A 20,979-nucleotide genomic window follows, 5' to 3' on the forward strand; every position below is an offset into this window, starting at 1 on the left:
TCCGGCCACTGGGACCCAGCCTAAGGATAGAGCGAGACTCCGTCTCAAAAAAAAAAAAAAAAAAAAAAAAAAAGAATGAGAACGCCGATACGCACAGGCGCAGACTGAAAGGATCTCAATGACAGGCTGGAAGGAGAAATTTTCAGCTATCCTGGAAGAAGCCAGTGGAGCAACCAACGAAACTATACATGAAAGGAAGCGCAACTATAGAAGGTGAATAATGGATGGGAGATCCAGTAATGCAAGGGAAGTAAACTGGAAACTAGCGTGAGAGGTAAGAAAAGTGGCCCGATCAAACTGGGAACTAAAATAACCCTAAAACCTAATGTGGTTGCTTTTTTTCCTTTTAACTAACTGGAAGTTCAGGGTGTAGGACACAAGGCTCCTGAGAATGGGATTGAGAGATGTTCAACTACAAAACGAACAAAAGAGGAACGACAGTGTGGGGACGAAATGATGTTTCGATGTTAAAGATGAGAAGAAAACAACCCAACCTAGGAGAAACACCGCCCCCCTGGTCGCAGTATCTGCTCTGGTAGCTCCGGTGAGGAAAGGCAGAGGAATAACATTGCAGTCCCTAAAGGCAGATATCTTCCTCCTCTTATTCCCCTGTCTCAAACCTGGGAGGCACCAGAAATGGGTGCGTCTTTCCTTGGGTCTAAAAGAGAAGTGCCAGGATTGCACTCGTCGACGGGATTGCAAAACGCAGGCCCCCAAACCAGCATTGTTAAGAGCTAGCTCTCTTCCTCGGCGATCCCGCCTGGCCCCGCGGGTCTCCCGGCCCGGACTCACCCAGGCCCCACGCCCCGGGCCCGCTGCAGCTGAGGCCTGTCGCCGCCAGCCGGGACAAGACGAGGGGAGGCGGGGGGATGTCACAGAACGCCGGGGCCCGTCCCCACCGCTGCAGCCCCACAGGCAGCTCCAACAGGCGAGACTTCCCTGTACCCACCTCCCCCAGCACAGGAAGCACTTTCTGGGCCTGAGTGACAGCGCTCTACACCAATGGCTGTCCCGGAACTTTACGCCGCTCTTCCGAGCGTCAGGAAGACGCTGCACTTCCCAGGCCCCACCAGCGGCGGCTCCTGCCCCGAGCCCACAGCCCACCGCCGGCGGCTGGGCGCTGCCGAGACCCGGGGCGCACGCGATTGGCGTCTGCCAGTGCGAAGACTGTGCCGCCGCCACAACCGAGGCGCCAAAGGGGGACGCCCGGCCTGTGGGCCGCTGCCCCCGCTGTCTCTTCGTTGTTGGGAAAGCCGTCCGCTCAGGAGGCGCCCCGCGACCGGCGCGATGAGTGCCAACGAGGACCAGGAGGTGAGCCACCCGGCTCAGGGCCCTCTCCCAGCGCGGGCGCGGCGCGCAGCCCCGGGCACCGGTGAGACTGGTGCCCGGACGGGCTGCCCGGCACGTGCCCTGCGCCCTCGGAGCCGGCCGGGGTGCCCCGAGTTCACCGGGGTCCCACCCAAGCGCGCGTGAATGGGCAGGAGTCCGCCTCTGCCTCTCTTCCCCCCTCATTTTTCATGTTTGCAAATCCTGGAGTCTCCCCTGGTTTCCTTAATAACAGGGATGAGCGTCCTTGGTGCACGATCCTGTGCTCTTGGCTCTCCTTGAATACCATGTGTTCAGTGCCTGTTTACTGAGTTAGGCTGATCACCTTTAAATTTTAGTCTGGTCACCTTTTTAAATCTCTTGGCTAGTAGAGGGCTAATTGAGTTAGTTACATTTCTCATGGAAGAAAATGACGTTAATGGTGCTTCTGTCCATATTGTTTGGGGAAATCTTTTACCCGTGTGTTTTGAGCATTCATGTACCACCTGAACTTACAGTTTATGCTCAGATATTTCCTGGTGAGATGCCATTTTGACATTGAATCATGCAATATTATAGAGTTGGAGGTGGGTGCCACAGGCCATCTGTAGGGGAACCTTCTAACTTTGATAGGTAGGTAGATGATAGCCGCAGGGCTGCACGGTAAGTATGTGGTAGAATCGGGACTAGAAACCAGGTTTTACTGGGTGGTAGATAAGTTCACTGTTAATTTAAAGTATAATGCTTGAAACTTACTACTTTTACATGATAAATGTAATAGAATCTCTGGATTGGAAGTTAACCTTTAAAGAACCCAAAGTTCAACAAGCTAGCTAATTGATACCTGAATCTCTTCTAAAATATTCTTGCCAGGTAAATTTCTAAGTGAATGCATTAATAGCTTTGTCTCCCTGCAAAGCAAAGAACATACAGTGTAATATTTCTCAGAGTTTGACCATAGTCCCCTACCTTAGAACCATTTAGATGGTTGCTAGAAAACAGATGCCTGCACTCCACCCCAGACCTACTGAATCAGAATTTCTGTGGTGGGCCCAGGAATCTCCAGTTTAACAGGAAAATTTCATTCTTCTTTCAGATGATCGATGTTCTGATCTTTGAAGATAGTTTCCTGCCCAGTTTCTCAGACCTCTTCTCAGATGAAGTGGTTCCTTTTAGCTTGTCTTCATATATCCATTCTTTGTTAATTTCTTCACTCTCCTGGAATCATATGTCTGTGGACAGATTTTAATTTTTTAAATGTCCTGTTTCAAAATTGTGGCATCATGTTGTTTTGTCTAGTTGAATTTACTGTCAACTAAAATGTTTTAAGTGCTTTATACAAAGCAATTTGTCTTTCATCTTCAACTTCTATATTTAGGCATCTAAGTATTAATACAAGTTCTACTTACCCTGCTAAATTTCATCATTAGCTTGCTTTTCAAAGACTTTTTGGGTTCTTATTCTGCTATCAGCATTATTCACTATCCCAACAAATTGTCATCCACAAATTTAATAAACTTGCCTTCTATTTTTGTACCTGTCCAAGTCATTAATTAAAATATGGGAAAGGATTAGGGGCAGGAGTAGTACTGTATCTTGAGTAAGGTTTTTGTTCCAATCTAATCTTAGTTATTCTTTAATCCAGCTTGAATTTCTGTATTTTTTTTTTTTTCTGTAAAGGTAGCAAGAGAAACCTGTGGAGCCTGGCTGAAATCTGTATAGTCGGTGTTTTATGCCTTTCTTCTTTGTGCCAATCAAGTTTCCCTTTCTAAGAAGGGTATATCTTGTTTTTCATATGCTTGCTAGGTCTTAGGGACTACTCCTTCATCTCCCGGTTCCTCACACACTATTTCTTCAGTAATTTCTTTTTGTTGTTGTTGTTGCTGTTTTTGAGACGGAGTCTCGCTCTGCAGCCCAGGTTGGAGTGCAGTGGCCTGATCTCGGCTCACTGCAACCTCCACCTCCCGGGTTCAAGCGATTCTCCTGCCTCAGCCTCCTGAGTAGCTGGGACTATAGGTGCCCATCACCATGCCCAGCTAATTTTTGTATTTTTAGTAGAGATGGGGTTTCACCATGTTGGCCAGGCTGACCTCGAATTCCTGACCTCAGGTGATCTGCCCACCTCGGCCTCCGAAAGTGTTGGGATTACAGGCGTGAACCACCACGCCCGTCCAATAATTTCTTTTCTAAAATTTTGACTGTAGATCAAGCCCACTTTCACCATCTTTAGTTTGTAGAATTCATGACTTGCATCTTTTTGAAAAACTCAAACGTGTACCGAAGTGCAGTCTTCCTTTACTTATTTTCTCGGGTATTCATCAGTGATCACAGTGATGAACTTCTCAGTTGTAATACCAAAATGTTCTAAGAACTATGTCCAAGCAAGGATTACTAGTTACATTTTCTCTGACAGTCCTGTCTCGTCTTGGGTAGATACTTGTCAGCATTTTTCTTAAAGTTATTTTTCTTGCCCTTAGATGTTTTTTAAAGCTTTGTATCACTGTGGGAAGGATTGCATATAAAAGAAATGTATGTAAATAATGGGAAAGTATTGTTTTTCGTATTTCTTGTCTTCAGGTTTAATGCTCTTTGCACCCAGGGTCCTCTTCAGCAGAGTGCTAAGAGCACTTGCTCTGGAGTGGCTTTAAACGGAGACTTCCTTGCCTCCGTAGGAAGGAGAAAATAGTAGGAGCCTCTCGACAGGGTTGATTTGAGAAGTCAGTGCGATAATACATTGTACAGTGCTTAGCACTGCCTGACACGGAGTTTGAAAGTATCATTGGTAGTAATATTGTCATGTGTTGCTGCATGCACCTATGTGGTAAGTATCTAAGGTTATGTAAGTTAGTCAAGCTTTACATAGTTGAGTGGGCTTGAATGAGAAAGTAAAGACCCTCTATTTCTAATTCATTTATGCCACTGAACAAAACTCATTCAGTTCTTTATTTCAGATGGAACTAGAAGCATTACGCTCTATTTACGAAGGAGATGAAAGTTTCCGGGAATTAAGTCCAGTTTCTTTTCAATATAGGGTAAGACATGGCATGAGTAAGAGCACTTAGAACTTTGCTAGAAAAGACTAAAAGTGGCTAAAAATGCTTATTTTGTTTTTTAAACTTGTTTAAATTTATTATGTCTGTATTTTCTATAGCATTTAAATGGAAATATCACCTAAACATCAGTCATTTTTAACATTTGAAAACTTAATTCAGAAACTTTTAAAAAACCAGGATAAACTTTTTATTGTACCAGAATCATAAGCTGTTAGAAATGGAAAAAACCTTAAAAATTATGTGATCTTATCTTTAACATAAAATAGTAACAGTAGGGCTGGGCACGGTGGCTCACACCTGTAATCCCAGCACTTTGGGAGGCCGAGGTGGGTGGATCACGAGGTCAGGAGATCAAGACCAGCCTGGCCAACATGGTGAAACCCCATCTCCACTAAAAATACAAAAAATCAGCCGGGCGTGGTGACCCGTGCCTATAGTCCCAGCTACTCGGGAGGCTGAGGCACGAGAATAGCGTGAACCTGGGAGGCAGAGCTTGCAATGAGCCGAGATCACACCACTGCGACAGAGCAAGACTCCTGCCTCAAAAAAAAAAAAAAAAAAAAAAAGTAACAGTATTTTTTTCGTAAATAAGTCATATAAACCTTTTATTCAAATGATTATAAGTAGGTGGTGCACAGTGGCCCACACCTTTAATCCGAGAACTTTGAGAGGCTGAGGCAGGAGGATCACCTGAGGTCAGGAGTTCAAGACGAGCCTGACCAGCATGGTGAAACCCTGTCTCTACTAAAAATAAAAAAATTAGCCAGGCATGATGGTGCACGCCTGTAATCCCAGCTACTTGGGAGGCCGAGGCAGGAGAATCGCTTGAACCCGGGAGGCGGAGGTTCCAGTGAGCAGAGATTGTGCCACTGTACTCCAGTCTGGGCGACAGAGTGGGACACAAAAAAAGCAAATGATTATAAGTAGCGGAATGGGAAAGTTTTTTGGAAAAGATTTACAGTTATTATTAACATTGTCACAGTTTAAACTATGAGAAATGATCCTTATGCAGGATCGATGGATGACCGTCACAGAAAATAAGTTTCTGTTCTCAATTCCCTTTCAAGCTTAACAGTCCTTACATCATCTCCAAGTATATAATGACCAGGGACCTCAAATGTCCAAAGTTAACAGTGGAGCTAAGTCCTAGGCCCTTCTATTTTTATCCAGTTGCTACTCTCTCCTTAGCAAATGGGAGGTTGAGAATTTCCCTGTACTTTCCTAAATGTCTCATTCACCATGGCAGTGATTTAGAGCACACTGTGCAGAATGCTGTGGGACATTTATATGTACTATAAGACGGACACTGATGTGACCCATAGGATGGATTTAGGAGGAATGAGACATGAGATTAGGAGACAGCGTGTTGATAGTCAAAGGGTCAGCCACTCAGTTCTTGCACAGAACAGTCTGGTAGCCTCCTAGTTGAGTTCCCTGATATACTTTCTTTAGCTTCCCCCTTATACTCCACCATTAGTCCTCCAACAGTACTAGCTGGCTCTCTGAAACATTCAAGTAGTCATCCCATTCTCTTGTTCAAAAATGTTTCTCCATGGGCTCCTCTTGCCTATAAAATGAGGACTAAATTTTTCCACATGACACTCCAAATCTTTCTGTTTGTTTCTGTCTCTCCAAACTTTTCCCACCACTCACATGCCTTAGACATAATGGGTTGTTAGATTTTCCCCCATATATTTTTTTCTAGTACTGTGCTTTTGCACACATTGTTTAATCTTTCCCTCACCTCAGGTCCATTATCCCCCTGCCTCTCCTTTAAGGCCTAGCTCAGGCCTCCTCTGCGACACATTAATATTTGGGCCATGTCTCCTGTGTCAGCTCTGACTTTGGATCAGAATTAGCCATTCCCCATTTCTTCATACTTTGTTTTGTTACTTTTGAGTTATTATTCATATTGCAGTTTTGTAAGTTATATAAATATCTGTCTTGAAGATAGGAATGGCCTTGTCTCTGTCTTTGTATCTTCAGTACCCAGCGCAGTGTGAGGCATGTGTTAATTTATTCCTAAATGCACCATGAGAAAGGACGTAGTGATTGCATGAAGCAGGTAACTTTTATCACTTTTTATCATCTATGTTTAAAACATAAACATAAACCAATGACATCTATTATGCAGATAATCCTTATCCAGGTCTATCAGTAGATCCCTACATTTATTTTAATAACAATACAGAGGAGATTAGCATAGCCCTGTGCAAGGATGAGATGTTGATTCATGTATCATTCCACAGTTTTACTAGAAAATCACCATTTTGCAACCACTAGTATGATAGTTGATTCAGTTACCGTTAAGGACTGTTAATGAAGGCTAAAGCCTTTGGGTGAAAGGTTGTTGAGAAACAAGGTATTCATACCTTGTTTTGTAGAGTTGCCCCACAGATGACGATGATTTTTTTTTTTTTAATAGAGACAGGGTCCTGCTATGTTGCCCAGGCTGGTCTCTAACTCCTGGCCTCAAGTAATCCTCCCACCTCAGCTTCCCAAAGAGCTGGGATTACAGACATGAGCCACCTCACCCAGCGAGATTATTCCTTAATTACAAAATGAAAAGGTTTACGTTGAAGAGATCTGGAGAAGATCACCTTAACCATGTGATCAATCTTAGTGTCACCAGTGATGATTCTGGAAGATCTTGTGTGCCTCCTTATATGATGCTATGGGAAGATGCCACATCACCGCTATAGTTTTCTTACCAAAAATGTTTAATTTGAATGAGTTCAGATCTGGGGACATTGTATAAAAAAACTAGCCTGTATTATTTTTGGTTTAAAAGGCAGGGGAAGCCAGGCACGGTGGCTCATGCCTATAATCCCAGCACTTTGGGAGGCTGAGGCAGGAAGATCACTTGAGCTCAGGAGTTTCGAGGCCAGCCTGAGCAACATAGGGAGACCTTATCTCTACCGAAAGTTTTTTAAAATTAGTCTGGCATGGGGCACACGCCAGCTACTTGAGTGACTGAGGTGGGAGGTTTTTGTTGTTGTTTTTTTTTTTTTGAGACAGAGTCTAGCTCTGTCGCCCAGGCTGGAGTGCAGTGGTGCGATCTCAGCTCACTGCAACCTCCGCCTCCTGGGTTCAAGCGATTCTCCTGCCTCAGCCTCCCGAATAGCTGGGACTACAGGCATGCGCCACCACGCCTGGCTAATTTTTGTATTTTCAGTAGAGACGGGATTTCACTGTGTTGGCCAGGATGGTCTAGATCTCTTGAGCTCAGGTGATCTGCCCACCTCGGCCTCCCAAAGTGCTGAGACTACCGGCATGAGCCACCACACCCAGCAGATTTCTTTTTTTATTTTATTCTTTTACTTTTGCCACAGACTCTTGCTCTGTCGCCTGGGCTGGAGTGCAGTGGCATAGTCTCAGCTCACTGCAACTGCTGTGATTGTGCCACTGCACCCCAGCCTGGGCAATTGAGTGAGACCCTGTCTCAAAAAAAAAAAAAAAAGGCAGGGGAGAAGGCTGAAGACCGTTCTAAATTAAAGCAGAATAAAGAGGCAGAGCAACCCAGTGCAATCCATGATCCCTCAATGGATTATGGATTTGTGGATTGGGATGATGCCTATTAAAGGACACTTTAGATATGATTGGGTAGTTTTTAATAGAGTTTATGCATTAGGTAGTATTTTTGTGCCAATGTTGAATTTCTTGGGTGTAATAATGATCTTGTGGTTATGAAGAAGATTGTCCTTTTCTTAAGATACTTTACTCAAATATTGAGGAAATTTCATTACTGTTAAATGTTTCAGCAAAAACCAAAGGGGGAAAAAATCACATTGGGAGAGTAGGGGTTGATGCTATGGTGGAAAGGGGGACGGATAAAGTAAATGGGGCAAAAAGTATTTGGTGAATGAGATCAATGTCAGTGAGTGTTCATTATACTATTTCAATTTTTCTTTAAGATTAAAAATTTTAAATAAAAAGTTGGCAGAGCAAAAGAAGGGCGTCTTTATTCAGAAATTATTATCAGCTGAAGGCATTCCTTTCCCTTATCCTTTGCCTTTTCCTTCTTTCTCTCAGTTTTAAATTTCGTTTTCTTACCTCTTGGGGTTGTGCCTGTTGGGATTTAGCAGTTGGATAACTTAAAACAAAGATGAGGTGTGTCGAGTTTGTGAATTACTTTTGCCCCTTCTCTTTCTGTATCCCACGGATAAGTTGATGTCTTACTTTCATCCTCAGAAAACTGGTGAAAACACTAAAAAATCCCTGAGATGTAGGCGTGGCACTAGAAAAGCTGATAGGCTGGTTAGGGACAGGACATGGGCATAAACAGAACCTATAAAGGCATGCTAGGACTAAATTCAAATCAGACTGTCCTGTGACTCCCTGCACCCCTGCTCAGTCCTAGCCTGTATCCCTGGACTTTTCAAAATATTACATTTCTGATCTGAGCGTGAGTATTGGAAAGAATTCACCATTTTGAAGATTATAATTTAGTTTTCTGTCTTTGTATCACTTTTTACAAGCCTAAGATTTCCCCTTCTCTTCAGATAGGTGAAAATGGCGATCCCAAAGCCTTCTTAATAGAGATTTCCTGGACAGAAACGTATCCCCAAACACCTCCAATTCTATCTATGAACGCTTTTTTTAACAACACCATGTGAGTAGTGTCTTGTTTTTACTGCTTTTCATTTCACGCTCTGTTACACTTTTCTCTCAGCAAGGTATTTTTGCTGTGCTTTGTAGATCGTCTGCTGTAAAGCAGAGTATATTAGCCAAGCTGCAGGAGGCAGTGGAAGCTAACCTGGGAACCGCGATGACCTATACATTGTTTGAATATGCCAAAGACAATAAAGAGCAGTTCATGGAGAATCACAATCCCGTTAATTCCGCAGTGAGTGTGTGATTATTTTTTTGCCAGATTCTTTTGTTGTTTTGGTTTTGCTGTTAGTAATACATTTGTACTAGTTAATATCTATTCAGAATTGGAAGACTTTGTTAAAGTGAGAGTTACCCCTGAGTTAAATAAGAACAATGAATTTCAGAATTTTTCTATTTAACCTAAAAAATGATATTATATTCTCTAGATTTTTATCCTTTATCAAAGACCAGTATTTGTTTAATCTCTTCATAAAGCTTAGACAGCTAAGGGATCTGTTATGCAGTGCTAAAATAAGTATGAAATTGCTATCTCCATGAGGCTTGTTTTGTTGTAAGTAGTCTTGCCACGGTTCAATTTGTAGAAGTTGCAGCATGTGGAAACTTTATTGAATAGAAAAAATTGTTTTATTATTATTTCTAGAATAGTTTTAGGAAATATTTCTTTCATGACCTTAAACATCTGTATATGAGACCCCTTTGCACCACGTCATGCACTAAAAGACTTTGAGTGGTTCAGTGTAATTTAGAGTTGTCTTGTGAACCCAGTGGTAGGCTTTTGGCAGCAAGGCCTGTCTTCTGTTTGAGTGGTTTTGGCTTTCACATTCCCAACAGGGCACAGAACCCCAAGAGGCAACTGGAGGAGCAGTGGAGGGTGGTAGCTAAGATCATGGACTCTGGGCCAGACTGCCTGGGTTCACATCACTGCACCACTTACCAACTCTGTGACTTTGGGCAAGTTTCTTAATCTTTCTGTGCTCAGTTCCTTGTCTGTAAAATGGGGGTTATATAGTATCTACCTCCTAAGATTGTGGTGAGGATCAAATGTGTGGTATATGGAAAACATTTGCAGCAGTGCTTAGATAGACCTAGTAAGCGTTTTAAATTTTAGCTATCATATACCCTGACTGCATTAACCCAAATGTCTTAAATTTTTTCTTCTGGAAACCAGGATGTTCTAGGTAGGCACATGTGATTTTTCTAAAGACATGTTTAAACTGTCAAATATTCACACTGAGAAACAGCTCTGTAAAGAAAAAAAGGTTTTAATTGAATTTCCAAATAATAGCAAGTTAACTGAATTGTAAAACTACCTTGCAACCTCAGATCTTTAACATAATGCTGATAATCAGATCTTCCTTCCCAGGATGTTGGTTATAACAATTGAACTAATATTACGTCCTTCGATCTGAACTTTTAAAAGAGTGAAACCAATAATGTGTTAAGGGCACTTGATTTTAAAAATGAATCATACTAATACAGGATTCTTTTATTTCATAAGTGTAAAAATTATCAACCCACTTCGGGGTGTAGCTGTATTTAGTGTAACACAAGTTGTAAGGTATGAGGCTGATAATTATTTCTTTTTTTTAGACATCGATAAGCAATATCATCTCAATTGAAACTCCTAATACAGCCCCATCAAGTAAGAAAAAAGACAAAAAAGAACAACTTTCAAAAGCCCAGAAGCGTAAGCTGGCAGACAAAACAGGTTTGTATGTGTTTCTTTTCTTTTTTTTTTTTTTATAGACTGAGTCTTGTTCTGTCGCCCAGGCTGGAGTGCAGTGGCATGATCTCAGCTCACTGCAACCTCCACCTCCCAGGTTCAAGCAGTTCTCCTGCCTCAGCCTCCCGAGTAGCTGGGACTATAGGCACACGCCACCACACCCGGCTAATTTTTGTATTTTTAGTAGAGACGGGGTTTCACCATGTTGGCCAGGCTGCTCTTGAACTCCTGACCTCAGGTAATCTGCCTGCCTCTGCCTCCCAAAGTGCTGGGATTACAGGTGTGAGCCACCACACCCAGCTGTTCTTTTTCTTTTATAACCTAGATAAATGGATTGCTTTTTAGTGTGATCTGGTGGATATATCTAGATTAATTCTCTACTCTTTCTTGGAGCATTTGGGCCAGTGAACTTTTGGGTCACATATGTATATTGAAAATATTTTGGGAGGCTGAGGCAGGAGGATCGCTTGAACCCAGGAGGCAGCCATTGCAGCAAGCCGAGATCGTGCCACTGCACTTTAGGCTGGGCAACAACAGCAAAACTGTCTCAAAAAAAAAAAAGAAAAATATTTACTACTACTTCATCACAAGAGGTCGCCATTTTAAAAAAAAGGTAACTGAGTGGCAAAGTATAAATGAGTCTAGAGGTTGAGGAACATTCAAATAGTCTACAAAAACATGTCCTACCTACATGTTTGGGATTTTGTTTACCTCTTTATTAGCTGTGTGTTATCAAAAATTTTTTGAAATACAGCTTTCATTTGAAATGAATACTGGTATACCATTAGGTGTTACTGTGATAAATAATTTAACATTTTTGCCTGTAGTTAACTTATTTATAAAACAATAATATTTGAGAATAGAATTCTCATATGTTCTAAACAAGAATTCTTTAGAAGAAGATTATAAACTCCAGGCCATACCAACAATAATATTTGATTGCTTTTCTTTACTTAACCTGAAAACTTGCAAATTGATAACAGTCTGTAAACCTTTTCACCGGGCAAATGAGGACATTGTCATTTGTATCTATGTGTGTGCTACTATGTGAGGTTAAAAGTTTCTCTTGAGAAGAACAGACCCTTTTATTGTGGTGAGGGCCTTTTTTTTTTTTTTTTTTGAGACAGAGTCTCACTCTATCACCCAGGCTGGAGTGCAGTGGCCGGATCTCGGCTCACTGCAACTGCTGGGTTCAGGCAATTGTCCTGCCTCAGCCTCCCAAGTAGCTGAGACTACAGGCATGTGCCACCACACCTGGCTAATTTTTGTATTTTTTGTAGAGATGGGGTTTCACCATATTGGCTAGGCTGATCTCAGTCTCCTGACCTCGTGATCTGCCCGCCTCGGCCTCCCAAAGTGCTGGGATTACAGGCTTGAGTCACTGCGTCCAGCCTGGTGAGGGCCTTTTAAATGCCCTTTCTTTTGTAATGGAATGGGAGGTTTTCTGTGGTTTATGTTCTGTTTAATGTTTGTCTATGACAAATAGCAACTCTGTGTTTGTCCCCAAAATACGTTTTTGAAATGGTAATGGTTTGTAAAATAAAAAAAAGTAGGAATTCATTCTACCTAATGTCAGAGCAGCATTAAAGTATAAAAACAACTGAAGCAGTAAGTTGTTAGCCATTACAGTCTGTTTTCTAGAGTTTGGTTTATCTCTCTTTGAATGTTGTAGCTTGTATGTCAGTGAGGTACTATTGCCTTCATACATGATGACCTGTGATCACTCTGTTTCGTTAATATCTCCCTACCTTCATCTCTTTGATGATGCCCACCTAGAGCCATTGCCTTCTTATAATGACAGTATAGGAGTTTGTGACTTGGAGCTTTCATTCTAAATAAAATTTTAATGGGACACCACGGCACTGTGGCTAAGTTTTAGTTAACCAAAACTGGTGATGTGCCCCCTAAAACCAGTAACCAGTGGGATACAATTCTTCTTGGCGTGAAAGAGAAAAGAAGCAATAGCATCTAAAATTGAGCTCCAGTAATATTGCTTCTCTCCTATAAGTATCATGGGTTAATTTATTTTTCCCTAGCTGGAAAATTCATATAATGTGCTTGTTTTGAGTGTCAATTTTGAAGGTTTCATAAAGTTGAGACATGTGTGTTATACATCAAGCATGAAGGAAATCAAACCATTTTAAATTGAAGAATTTTTAGATAGTATTTGTTAAACTATTCTTTAAATTTCAATATTCTGATAAAAAGAATAAAAGCACTTTGTAAACTATGAATTATAAGCTAGTTTCCAAGCAATCCCAACAGATTAAAGCCCTTTTTAAAGAATGTTAGATTAAATAATGAATCTTTTATCAGAGCATAGCAACTAATACATAAGTTAGCCAGCCCTCCTCTTAGTCTTGAAGCCAAGCCCAGCATATATTTGTGAGTCCTCCTGTCTTAAGCCAAGCTTCTGGGCGTGAAACACTGATGTATTAAACAGAACAATACAACTTCTTACTGAACTAAACAGTGGCCTTATATAAAGCAGTAGCTTCATGCAGATGCATGAAACTAATAAATGGATTAACTGCTCTTCCTGGCATTACCAACCCATCTCCATATTTTTTCCTTGATACCAGGTTTTGTCTTGGATAGCAATACCATAAATGTAAAAACGGAGTATACCTAAAATATTTTGCAAGTATCCCCAGGAGAACAGTATCGATTCATAATGATAAACTCTTTTTCCAACTTAGTAATATGTCATTTAAATTTTTAACCTATTTGTGTACAATAGTATCCCGGCCCGCGGGATCGTCACTGCAGGCCCTGGAAGAGGGGGTGGGAATTTGGGGAACAAGAGATAGGAGAAATGGAGACAAGACAGTGCTCTGATCAAGTCTCTCTCCTTTAATGGCGGTAATGCAGTGCCTTATATACACTTGGAGGGGAAGGGGTTGGGCCAAGGCGAAAATGATCTCATCGCGGAGGGTGTGGCCAGATAGGTATTGGTTTCTCTGGTCGAAGGTCATGTGGCGCCTGCGCTGTCAGGTAGCAATTTTCGCGGGCGCGGGAAAAATGGGTGAAGAAGAAGCAGGAAGAGCGCCATCTTTTATGAGGTATTAATACAGGGGAAAAGGCAAAGATAGGGAGGAGGTGTAAGGTGGAAATGAATAAAGCTCAGGCGTTTTTAATCATCAATTATTATTCGCTATGGCCGGGGCGTGCAGCTCCGGACACAATAGTATATAAAATCTTATATTATTGTATATTATTTAGAATATTAGTTTAAAGCTAACTGGTTGGTCTTAGAAATAAAGTTACTATTTTTTATCTTCTAGATCACAAAGGAGAACTTCCGCGAGGCTGGAACTGGGTTGATGTTGTGAAGGTATATAACATTTTTATTCTAGTCTTTAAACTTGTTATGATTATTACCAGCAAATAATGAAATTCTTATTTTTTGTTTTCCCCTTCACAACCTTTGAAATTTACTGGGATGTCTGTTTCTTTTTTACATTCAGCATGTAAGTATTTTTGAAATACCTTTTACGTTCTTCTCTTCCCTACACTCTCAATTTTAGATCCTTTTTTTTTTTTAAAATAATGGAAAATTTGCAGAAGTTACAACTACAATATAGTATGACTGTGTAAGTACATCTTAAGAATGCAGATGCTTAGGGCACAGTGGCTCACACCTGTAATCCCAGCACTTTGGGAGGTCAAGGTGGTTGGATCACCTGAGGTCAGGAGTTTGAGACTAGCCTGGCCAACATGGTGAAACCCTACAAAAATTAGCTGGGCATGGTGGCACACGACTGTAGTCCCAACTACTCAGGAGGCTGAGGCACGAGAATTCGCTTGAACCCAGGAGACGGAGGTTGCAGTGAGCTGAGATCGTGCCACTGCACTCCAGCCTGGGCGACAGAGTGAGACTCCATCTCAAAAATAAAAGAAAAAGTAATGCAGATTCTTAAATATGACTCCAAGTTATCAACAATATGTGGAAACTGAAGAAAACCAGATATGGAAAAGAATGTTTTAGTTTCTTAGTAGAAATTACTTTTAAGTTTCTGTTTTTTGTTTTTGAGACAGGATCTTGCCCTATCACCCGGGCTAGCTGGTGGCATGATCACAGCTCACTGCAGCCTTGACCTCCCAGGCTTAAGTGAGCCTCAGCCTCCTGACTAGCTGGGATCAAAGGCATATGCCACCATGCCTGGCTAATTTTTTTTCATTATTTGCAGAGACAGATATGTTGCCCAGGCTGGTCTCGACCTCCTGGGCTCAGGTGATCCTCCTACCTCGGCCTCACAAAGTGCTGGGATTACAGGCGTCAGCCACCACACCTGGCCCCAGTTTTTGTGGGTTTTTTTAAGGACAGATCTTAAGCATAGGTGTTTATCATATCAAGAACAATTTTCTGTTTTTGTTTAAAATTGTTTGCTTTCATTTTGAATTTATCTGCCTACATGTCTCAAATTTTTCTTGTATTAGCTGTAGTTTCAAATACGTTAAACTAATTTTTAACACAGTAAATTAATTCTCTTTGTAGGACTTAATGAAATAAATTTTGCATTCCATTTAGTGCCACAAATACTGTGAGAAGTGTTTAATGTGATGCAAGGGTAGTTAAAGACTAGGATTTTAGTGAGGACCCACAAATACAGGTAATTTACAAGCAGTGTGTTCTTAAACCTTTTTGGTTTTTGTTTTGGGTTTTTTGTTATTGTTTTGTTTTTGAAGACAACGTCTGGTTCTGTTGCCCAAGCTACAGTGTAGTGGCATGAACACGGCTCAGTGCAGCCTTGACCTCCCCAGATTAGGCGATCCTCTCACCTCAGCGTCGCATGTAGTGGGGGCCACAGACCTGTACCACCGCACCCAACTTTTTTATTTTTACTAGAGACAGGGTCTCACTTTGTTGCCCAGGCTGCTGGTTCTGAACTCCTGGGCTCAAGTGATCCTCCCACCTTGGCCTCCCAAAGTGCTGGGTTTACTGGCATGAGCCACTGCTCCTGGCTTTTTTTTTTTGGAAGCTGAGTCTCGCTCTGTCACCCAGGCTGCAGTGCAATGGCATAATCTCAGCTTACTGCACCCTCTGCTCCTGGGTTCAAGCAATTTTCGTGCCACAGCCTCCCAAGTAGCTGGGACTACAGGCACGCACCACCACACCTGGCTAATTTTTGTGTTTTTAATAGAGATGGGCTTTCGCCATGTAGACCAGGGTGGTCTCAAACTCGTGGCCTCAAGCGATCCCCCTCGCCTCTGCCTCCCAAAGTGTTGGTATTACAGGTATGAGCCACGGTGCCCAGCCCTGGCCATTTTCTTAAACTTCATGTGAAAGCCAGCTGTTTGTTCCATGGAATGTATTTTCTATTGAAACTTTAAAATAATCTTAGTGCTCCCAGTAGCTAGTACAAAATTATTTCCTGGGAGTGGGGCCCTAACTTACAATTGGAAGAAACGCAGTATTTCTTCCTCCCCTATATAAGACAGCTGTATGAGTGAAGCCTCTGGCATTCTCTCATTTTCCCAGGCCCTTCTTCACTGATGCTCGATGGATACTCATGTGTCCTACGTGTACCAACGTAAAGCCTAACCAGCTAAATTCATTCTTTCCTCCAAATATACTGTGCTCCAGAATGAGTAATTTTCTTAGTCAAAATGTTGCCTCTCTTAGTGCGGCTCTAAGCCGAAAGTGAGAAGAAAAAGAATCTGATCTAAAGGTGTTGATAGTGCTCCTCCTTCCCTAGCTCCAGAAGTTTTCATTTTTAAGAGTCCCTGTTAATATAAATAGAACTCCAATTTGTTACAAAGAGTAAAATTCAAATTATCCAGTAATCTTGGGAGATGAAAGAAGTTTTTTGTTGTTTTTCTTGTTTGTTTGTTTTTGAGACAGAGTTTCGCACTTGTTACCCAGACTGTAGTGCAGTGGCGCAATCTCAGCTCACTGCAACCTCTACCTCCCGGGTTCAAGTGATTCTCCTGCCTCAGCCTCCCAAGTAGCTGGAATTAGAGGCGCTTGCCACCACGCCCAGCTAATTTTGGTATTTTTTAGTAGAGATGGGGTTTCACCATGTTGGCCAGGCTGATCTTGGAACTCCTGACCTCAGGTGATCCACTCGCCTCGGCCTCCCAAAGTGCTGGGATTACAGGCATGAGCCACCATGCCCAGCCCGAAAGAAGGTATTTTTAAGGAGCTTACCACTTAGACATAATTTGGTCTCTGAATCTATTATGCTAAGCCAGTAGTTTCCAACTGTGGGCTTTAGACCCCTGGGATGTCCCTGAGGGACTGTCTCGGAGGGTAGGCTAGGTCAAAACTATTTGCATCATAATACTAAGATGATGTGTGCCCTTTAACCCTTTTTTTTGAGATGGAGTCTTGCTCTGTCACCCAAGCTGGAGTTCAGTGGCGCAATTTCAGCTCACTGCAACCTCCACCTGCTAGGTTCAAGCGATTCTTCTACCTCAGCCTGGGACTATGTGCATGCACCACCATACCCGGCTAATTTTTGTATTTTTAGTAGAGATGGGGGTTTCACCATATTGGCCAGGCTGGTCTCAAACTCCTGACCTCAAGTGATCCGCCCATCTCAGCCTCCCAAAGTGCTGGGATTACAGGTGTGAGCCACCAGGCCTGGCCTTAACCCATTTTCTTATGAAACTTCTCTGGCGTTTTCCAGAGGCTACATGACATTTGATGATGCCATCACTAATACTCTTAAAGCACTAAGAGAACGTGTGCTTGTATTTTCTTGTGTTTACCAGAATTTTCTCAATTAGTAGGTTGAAGATGTGCATATTAACCCAGGTTCTTAGTACTTCTACTGTGTTGTTGTTAGCTGTCTTCTATTATACCTGATTTACTGTTGAAGCATAGTTGTGAGAAGCCAGCTGTCGTCCACTGAGCTTGATAATAAAGAGATTTGGGGTGGGGCGTGGTGGCTCATGCCTGTAATCCCAGCACTTTGGGTGGCCTAAGCAGGAGGATTGCTTGAGCCCAGGAGTTCAAGACCATCTGGGAAACTTGGTGAGACTCCCTCTCTACAAAAAGTTTTAACATTTTGAGAATGGGAAGAGGTCCTCAGGCCGAAACATTTGAGAACCAGCACCTTTAGTAGTTTCTGCTTTTCACAACTTCCCACACTCTCTAGCGTTCTTGTCAGGTGCAGTGGCCTTTCTCAGTAGTCGGAGCACTAGTCTGATCAGAATCGTCTTTGTATTTTATCTGCCCCCCTTACCCCAAATTTGCCAACCCCTGCCAAAGATTTTTCTTAGAAAAAAAATTGCAATGCAAAAATAAGACTTTTATATTTTCAAAACCATAAGAATTTATTGTCTGGTTAAGATGGTAAATCTTATATTACGTATTTTTTTAATTTGACTACAATTTAAAATTGTTTTTAGAAAATTTTAAAAAGAATGTGTGATAGAAAACAAGAACTTGAAGAATGTCATTCATTTTATAGATGGTGCTTCTATTTGTATATTCTTGGTTCCAGTTTACTTCCTAGAAAGCTTCAAGAGTGTCTCACTCACCCACCCACCCACCACCTCTTTCTGTTGAGTTTAGATATTTGTCGAGGTTACATTTTGAAACCTGTTTGAAGTAGCTGAGCTTGAAGTTGAAAAGTAGCTACATGTGATAAAAGCTACAGGTGATTTAAGTTACTTGAACCTTGTTGCCTATAGTTTAATTTTGATACTCCATGGAAATGAACTCAGAAAACATCGCTTAAACTTGTTGACTATATTCTCTCTTTTTTTTATAGTTAAGCAAAACTGGCTCTAAGGATGATGAGTGAGTAGCACTTGGAATTTGAGACAAGGAAAGAGCATTCTTTTAAAAGTAAAACTGGGTTCAAAATCTTTCATTACTATTTTCTGGTATTGAGGTGGCTTTTTATAAAACAATTTTTTGTATGTTTCTTACATTAAAAAGGTTGTAAGTTGAAAGTTCATGAAGAGATCTGGTTGTATTAAATTATTTTCACAAACTTGCCTTAATAAAAGGTGAAAATGTTAATGTTTAGTATACTTTATGAAGCCTCTTGAGCTTTGTAAATGGACAGGCATGGGGAATAAGAATCAGTGTTAATTTATATGATCTTATCCTGGTGGATGTGCTATTTTCTTAAAGGAGGATGAAGCCCTTTTCAAACTGTCATCCCAGTGGAGCAGAGTACTCAGTGAACAGTTACTCCATAGTGCAATCCATATTAATAGGCTTCTCATCTTAAAATCTTCATCTCTTCTTTTGCTTAATTACTGAACCGTAAATTGCTTCAGAGAAATTTAAATGCTGGTATTTGAACTTTATACATGATACTTTCTGTAGTTTCTTTTAATTTTTGAAAGGTCAACTGCTTCCCTTTATACTTTTCTCTTGATTTGGTTCAAGATGTTTGATCATGAGTGCTTTGAGTGATATGCGGAATAGGAGAATATAAAAACAAACCTGCCAAATACACTAGAAAGCATTTCAGTAAGAAATACTGGCCCTTCTTTAAAACATTTCTCTTGCATATACCAGGATGGGAGTAAAAGATGCCTTAATGTTTAATTTTTGTATTGTTGGAGACATTGATTTTAATAAAATCCTATTTATCTGCTGTTGTGTGCTTTTAGTTGTTGGATAACTGAGGTCTCCTAAATGGTTCAACATAAAACCACATTTCAAGTCTTGTTTCTTTTTTGGAGTGTCTTTTCAAGTATTCAAATGTATTTCTCAACCTGAGCATCTTTTTAATCATGTACATGGGAGTCTTTTATATGCTGAATCATTACACATGCTTGATTTAAAAATAATAATAGTAGAGGAAACTATTAGTCTACTTGTACCAGGAAAGGTTTCTGATGTTTATGTGTTTGTACAGTGATTTTGTATATGCGCCCAGCTTTAAGAACACATAAAACTGTTATGTCTGGTAGGGAGATTGTTAGTGCCTCAAGTTACACCTGTGCAGCTTGGGGCTGAGTTTTGACAGAACAATAAACGTTTAAAGAAGTTAAGAGTAGTTTGAGCTGTGTCCGCAGTTTTCACTCGTTAACTGACTTCAGCTAAATAGTTTGAATTATAGAGTAAGTATAATGACAGCAAAGGAGTTCATCTCATTTTCAAAAGCTGTTTCACATTTTATTTCTTGAATTAATGTAGAGTAAAACGTGTTAAAATTCAGGACCACTGGAATATGGCAACTTATGTTTCAGGGTTGTGTGTGGGTAGTATTTGTCGTTGTATTGGTTTGTTTTTTGTTTTGGAAGAAACATCTGCTGGTGGAATAAAATACTTTGTTTTGCTCTGAGGAGACTGAAACTGTTCAGGCTTATTATGGCTCATAGATTACAGAGAATGATGCTAGTTACATGCCAATGAACTATTTTTACTCTTTTTATATGAAATGTACAAATTTCTAGGAGTGATGGTGATGGTGGTGCCTCTTATTACCTTATGTAAAACACTTGAACAGCCTCATCAATATTGCCGTCATCTGTTTAACACTCCCAGTATATTTTCGCAATGTCTGTTTACTTAAAATGTTGTGGAGTGACATAATTAATAAGCAATAAAGTCTGAATTATACACAGTGATTTTTCTTCACATTTTATTTCACATCACTTCAGAGAGAATTGTTGATTTTATAAATCTGCATGGCCTTATGGTACAAGATGTACCCTCCTACTAGAAACTATTCAAAATGTTGGATTAAAAAAATTTTTTTTTTTTTTTTTGAGACAGAGTCTCACAATGTCGCCCAGGCTGGAGTGCAGTGGTGCGATCTTGGCTCACTGCAAGCTCCGCCTCCCGGGTTCACGCCATTCTCCTGCCTCAGCCTCCCGAGTAGCTGGGAGTACAGGCACCCACCACCACACCCGGCTAATTTTTTTGTGTTTTTAGTAGAGATGGGGTTTCACCGTGTTAGCCAGGATGGTCTCGATCTCCTGACCTTGTGATCCATCCGCCTCAGCCTCCCAAAGTGCTGGGATTACAGGTGTGAGCCACCGGGCCCGGCCTAAAAATTGTTTTTCAAATGAGCTCACAGATGATAAGGAATGCCTAGAGGCTAAAAAATTCAGTGAAAGTTGGAACCTAGAGGTTAAGGACGGCTTTAGTTTTCAGTTTCAAGGGTCCAGAAGACACGAGATGAAGGCCAGGATCAGCCTAGGTTAGGGAGTCACACCCCTGAAACATCTGTAAGACTGAGGCCCATCCTGCAGTGTGAACCCTGAGAACATTTCTGGCTTGAACTGTGGTTCTGAATGGAAGAGTAAAATATAAGTATATACATATATATACACATATGTAAGTGTATGTACACACACTCCTGACAGTTT

The 20,979-nt window shown here is 41.3% G+C and overlaps 2 protein-coding genes and 1 non-coding gene across 7 annotated transcripts in view; 2 read left to right on the forward strand and 1 right to left on the reverse strand.

Moving 5' to 3' along the window:
• TRAPPC11 (trafficking protein particle complex 11) overlaps positions 1–941 on the reverse strand; it is a 53,828-nt gene extending 52,887 nt beyond the window's left edge. The window contains exon 1 of the mRNA XM_009207933.4: positions 793–941. The gene's annotated coding sequence lies outside the window, so the exon portion shown is untranslated. The remainder of the gene's footprint in view (positions 1–792) is intronic.
• RWDD4 (RWD domain containing 4) lies at positions 97–20,235 on the forward strand. 5 transcript variants are annotated; one of them, XM_009207934.4, is made up of 8 exons: positions 97–274; positions 4,257–4,337; positions 8,861–8,970; positions 9,057–9,204; positions 10,563–10,680; positions 13,980–14,029; positions 14,163–14,165; positions 18,417–20,235. In XM_009207934.4, exons 2-8 carry the CDS (start codon positions 4,257–4,259, stop codon positions 18,447–18,449), a joined length of 543 nt encoding a protein of 180 aa, XP_009206198.1. In that variant the 5' UTR covers positions 97–274; the 3' UTR covers positions 18,450–20,235. The 5 variants fall into 5 exon arrangements, with proteins under 5 accessions (XP_009206198.1, XP_003899446.1, XP_003899447.1 ...); XM_003899397.3 differs by lacking the exon at positions 97–274 and adding an exon at positions 1,020–1,311; XM_021938966.2 differs by lacking the exon at positions 97–274 and adding an exon at positions 1,039–1,311 and having other exon boundaries at positions 8,865–8,970.
• On the forward strand, positions 6,507–6,611 carry LOC116274294. The gene has a single exon (XR_004182926.1). It is a non-coding gene; the product is annotated as a U6 spliceosomal RNA (small nuclear RNA).
• Positions 20,236–20,979: the final 744 nt, after the last annotated feature.

This window comes from Papio anubis, chromosome 3 (genome assembly GCF_008728515.1).
Source record: "Papio anubis isolate 15944 chromosome 3, Panubis1.0, whole genome shotgun sequence".
Classification (NCBI taxonomy): Eukaryota; Metazoa; Chordata; class Mammalia; order Primates; family Cercopithecidae; genus Papio; species Papio anubis.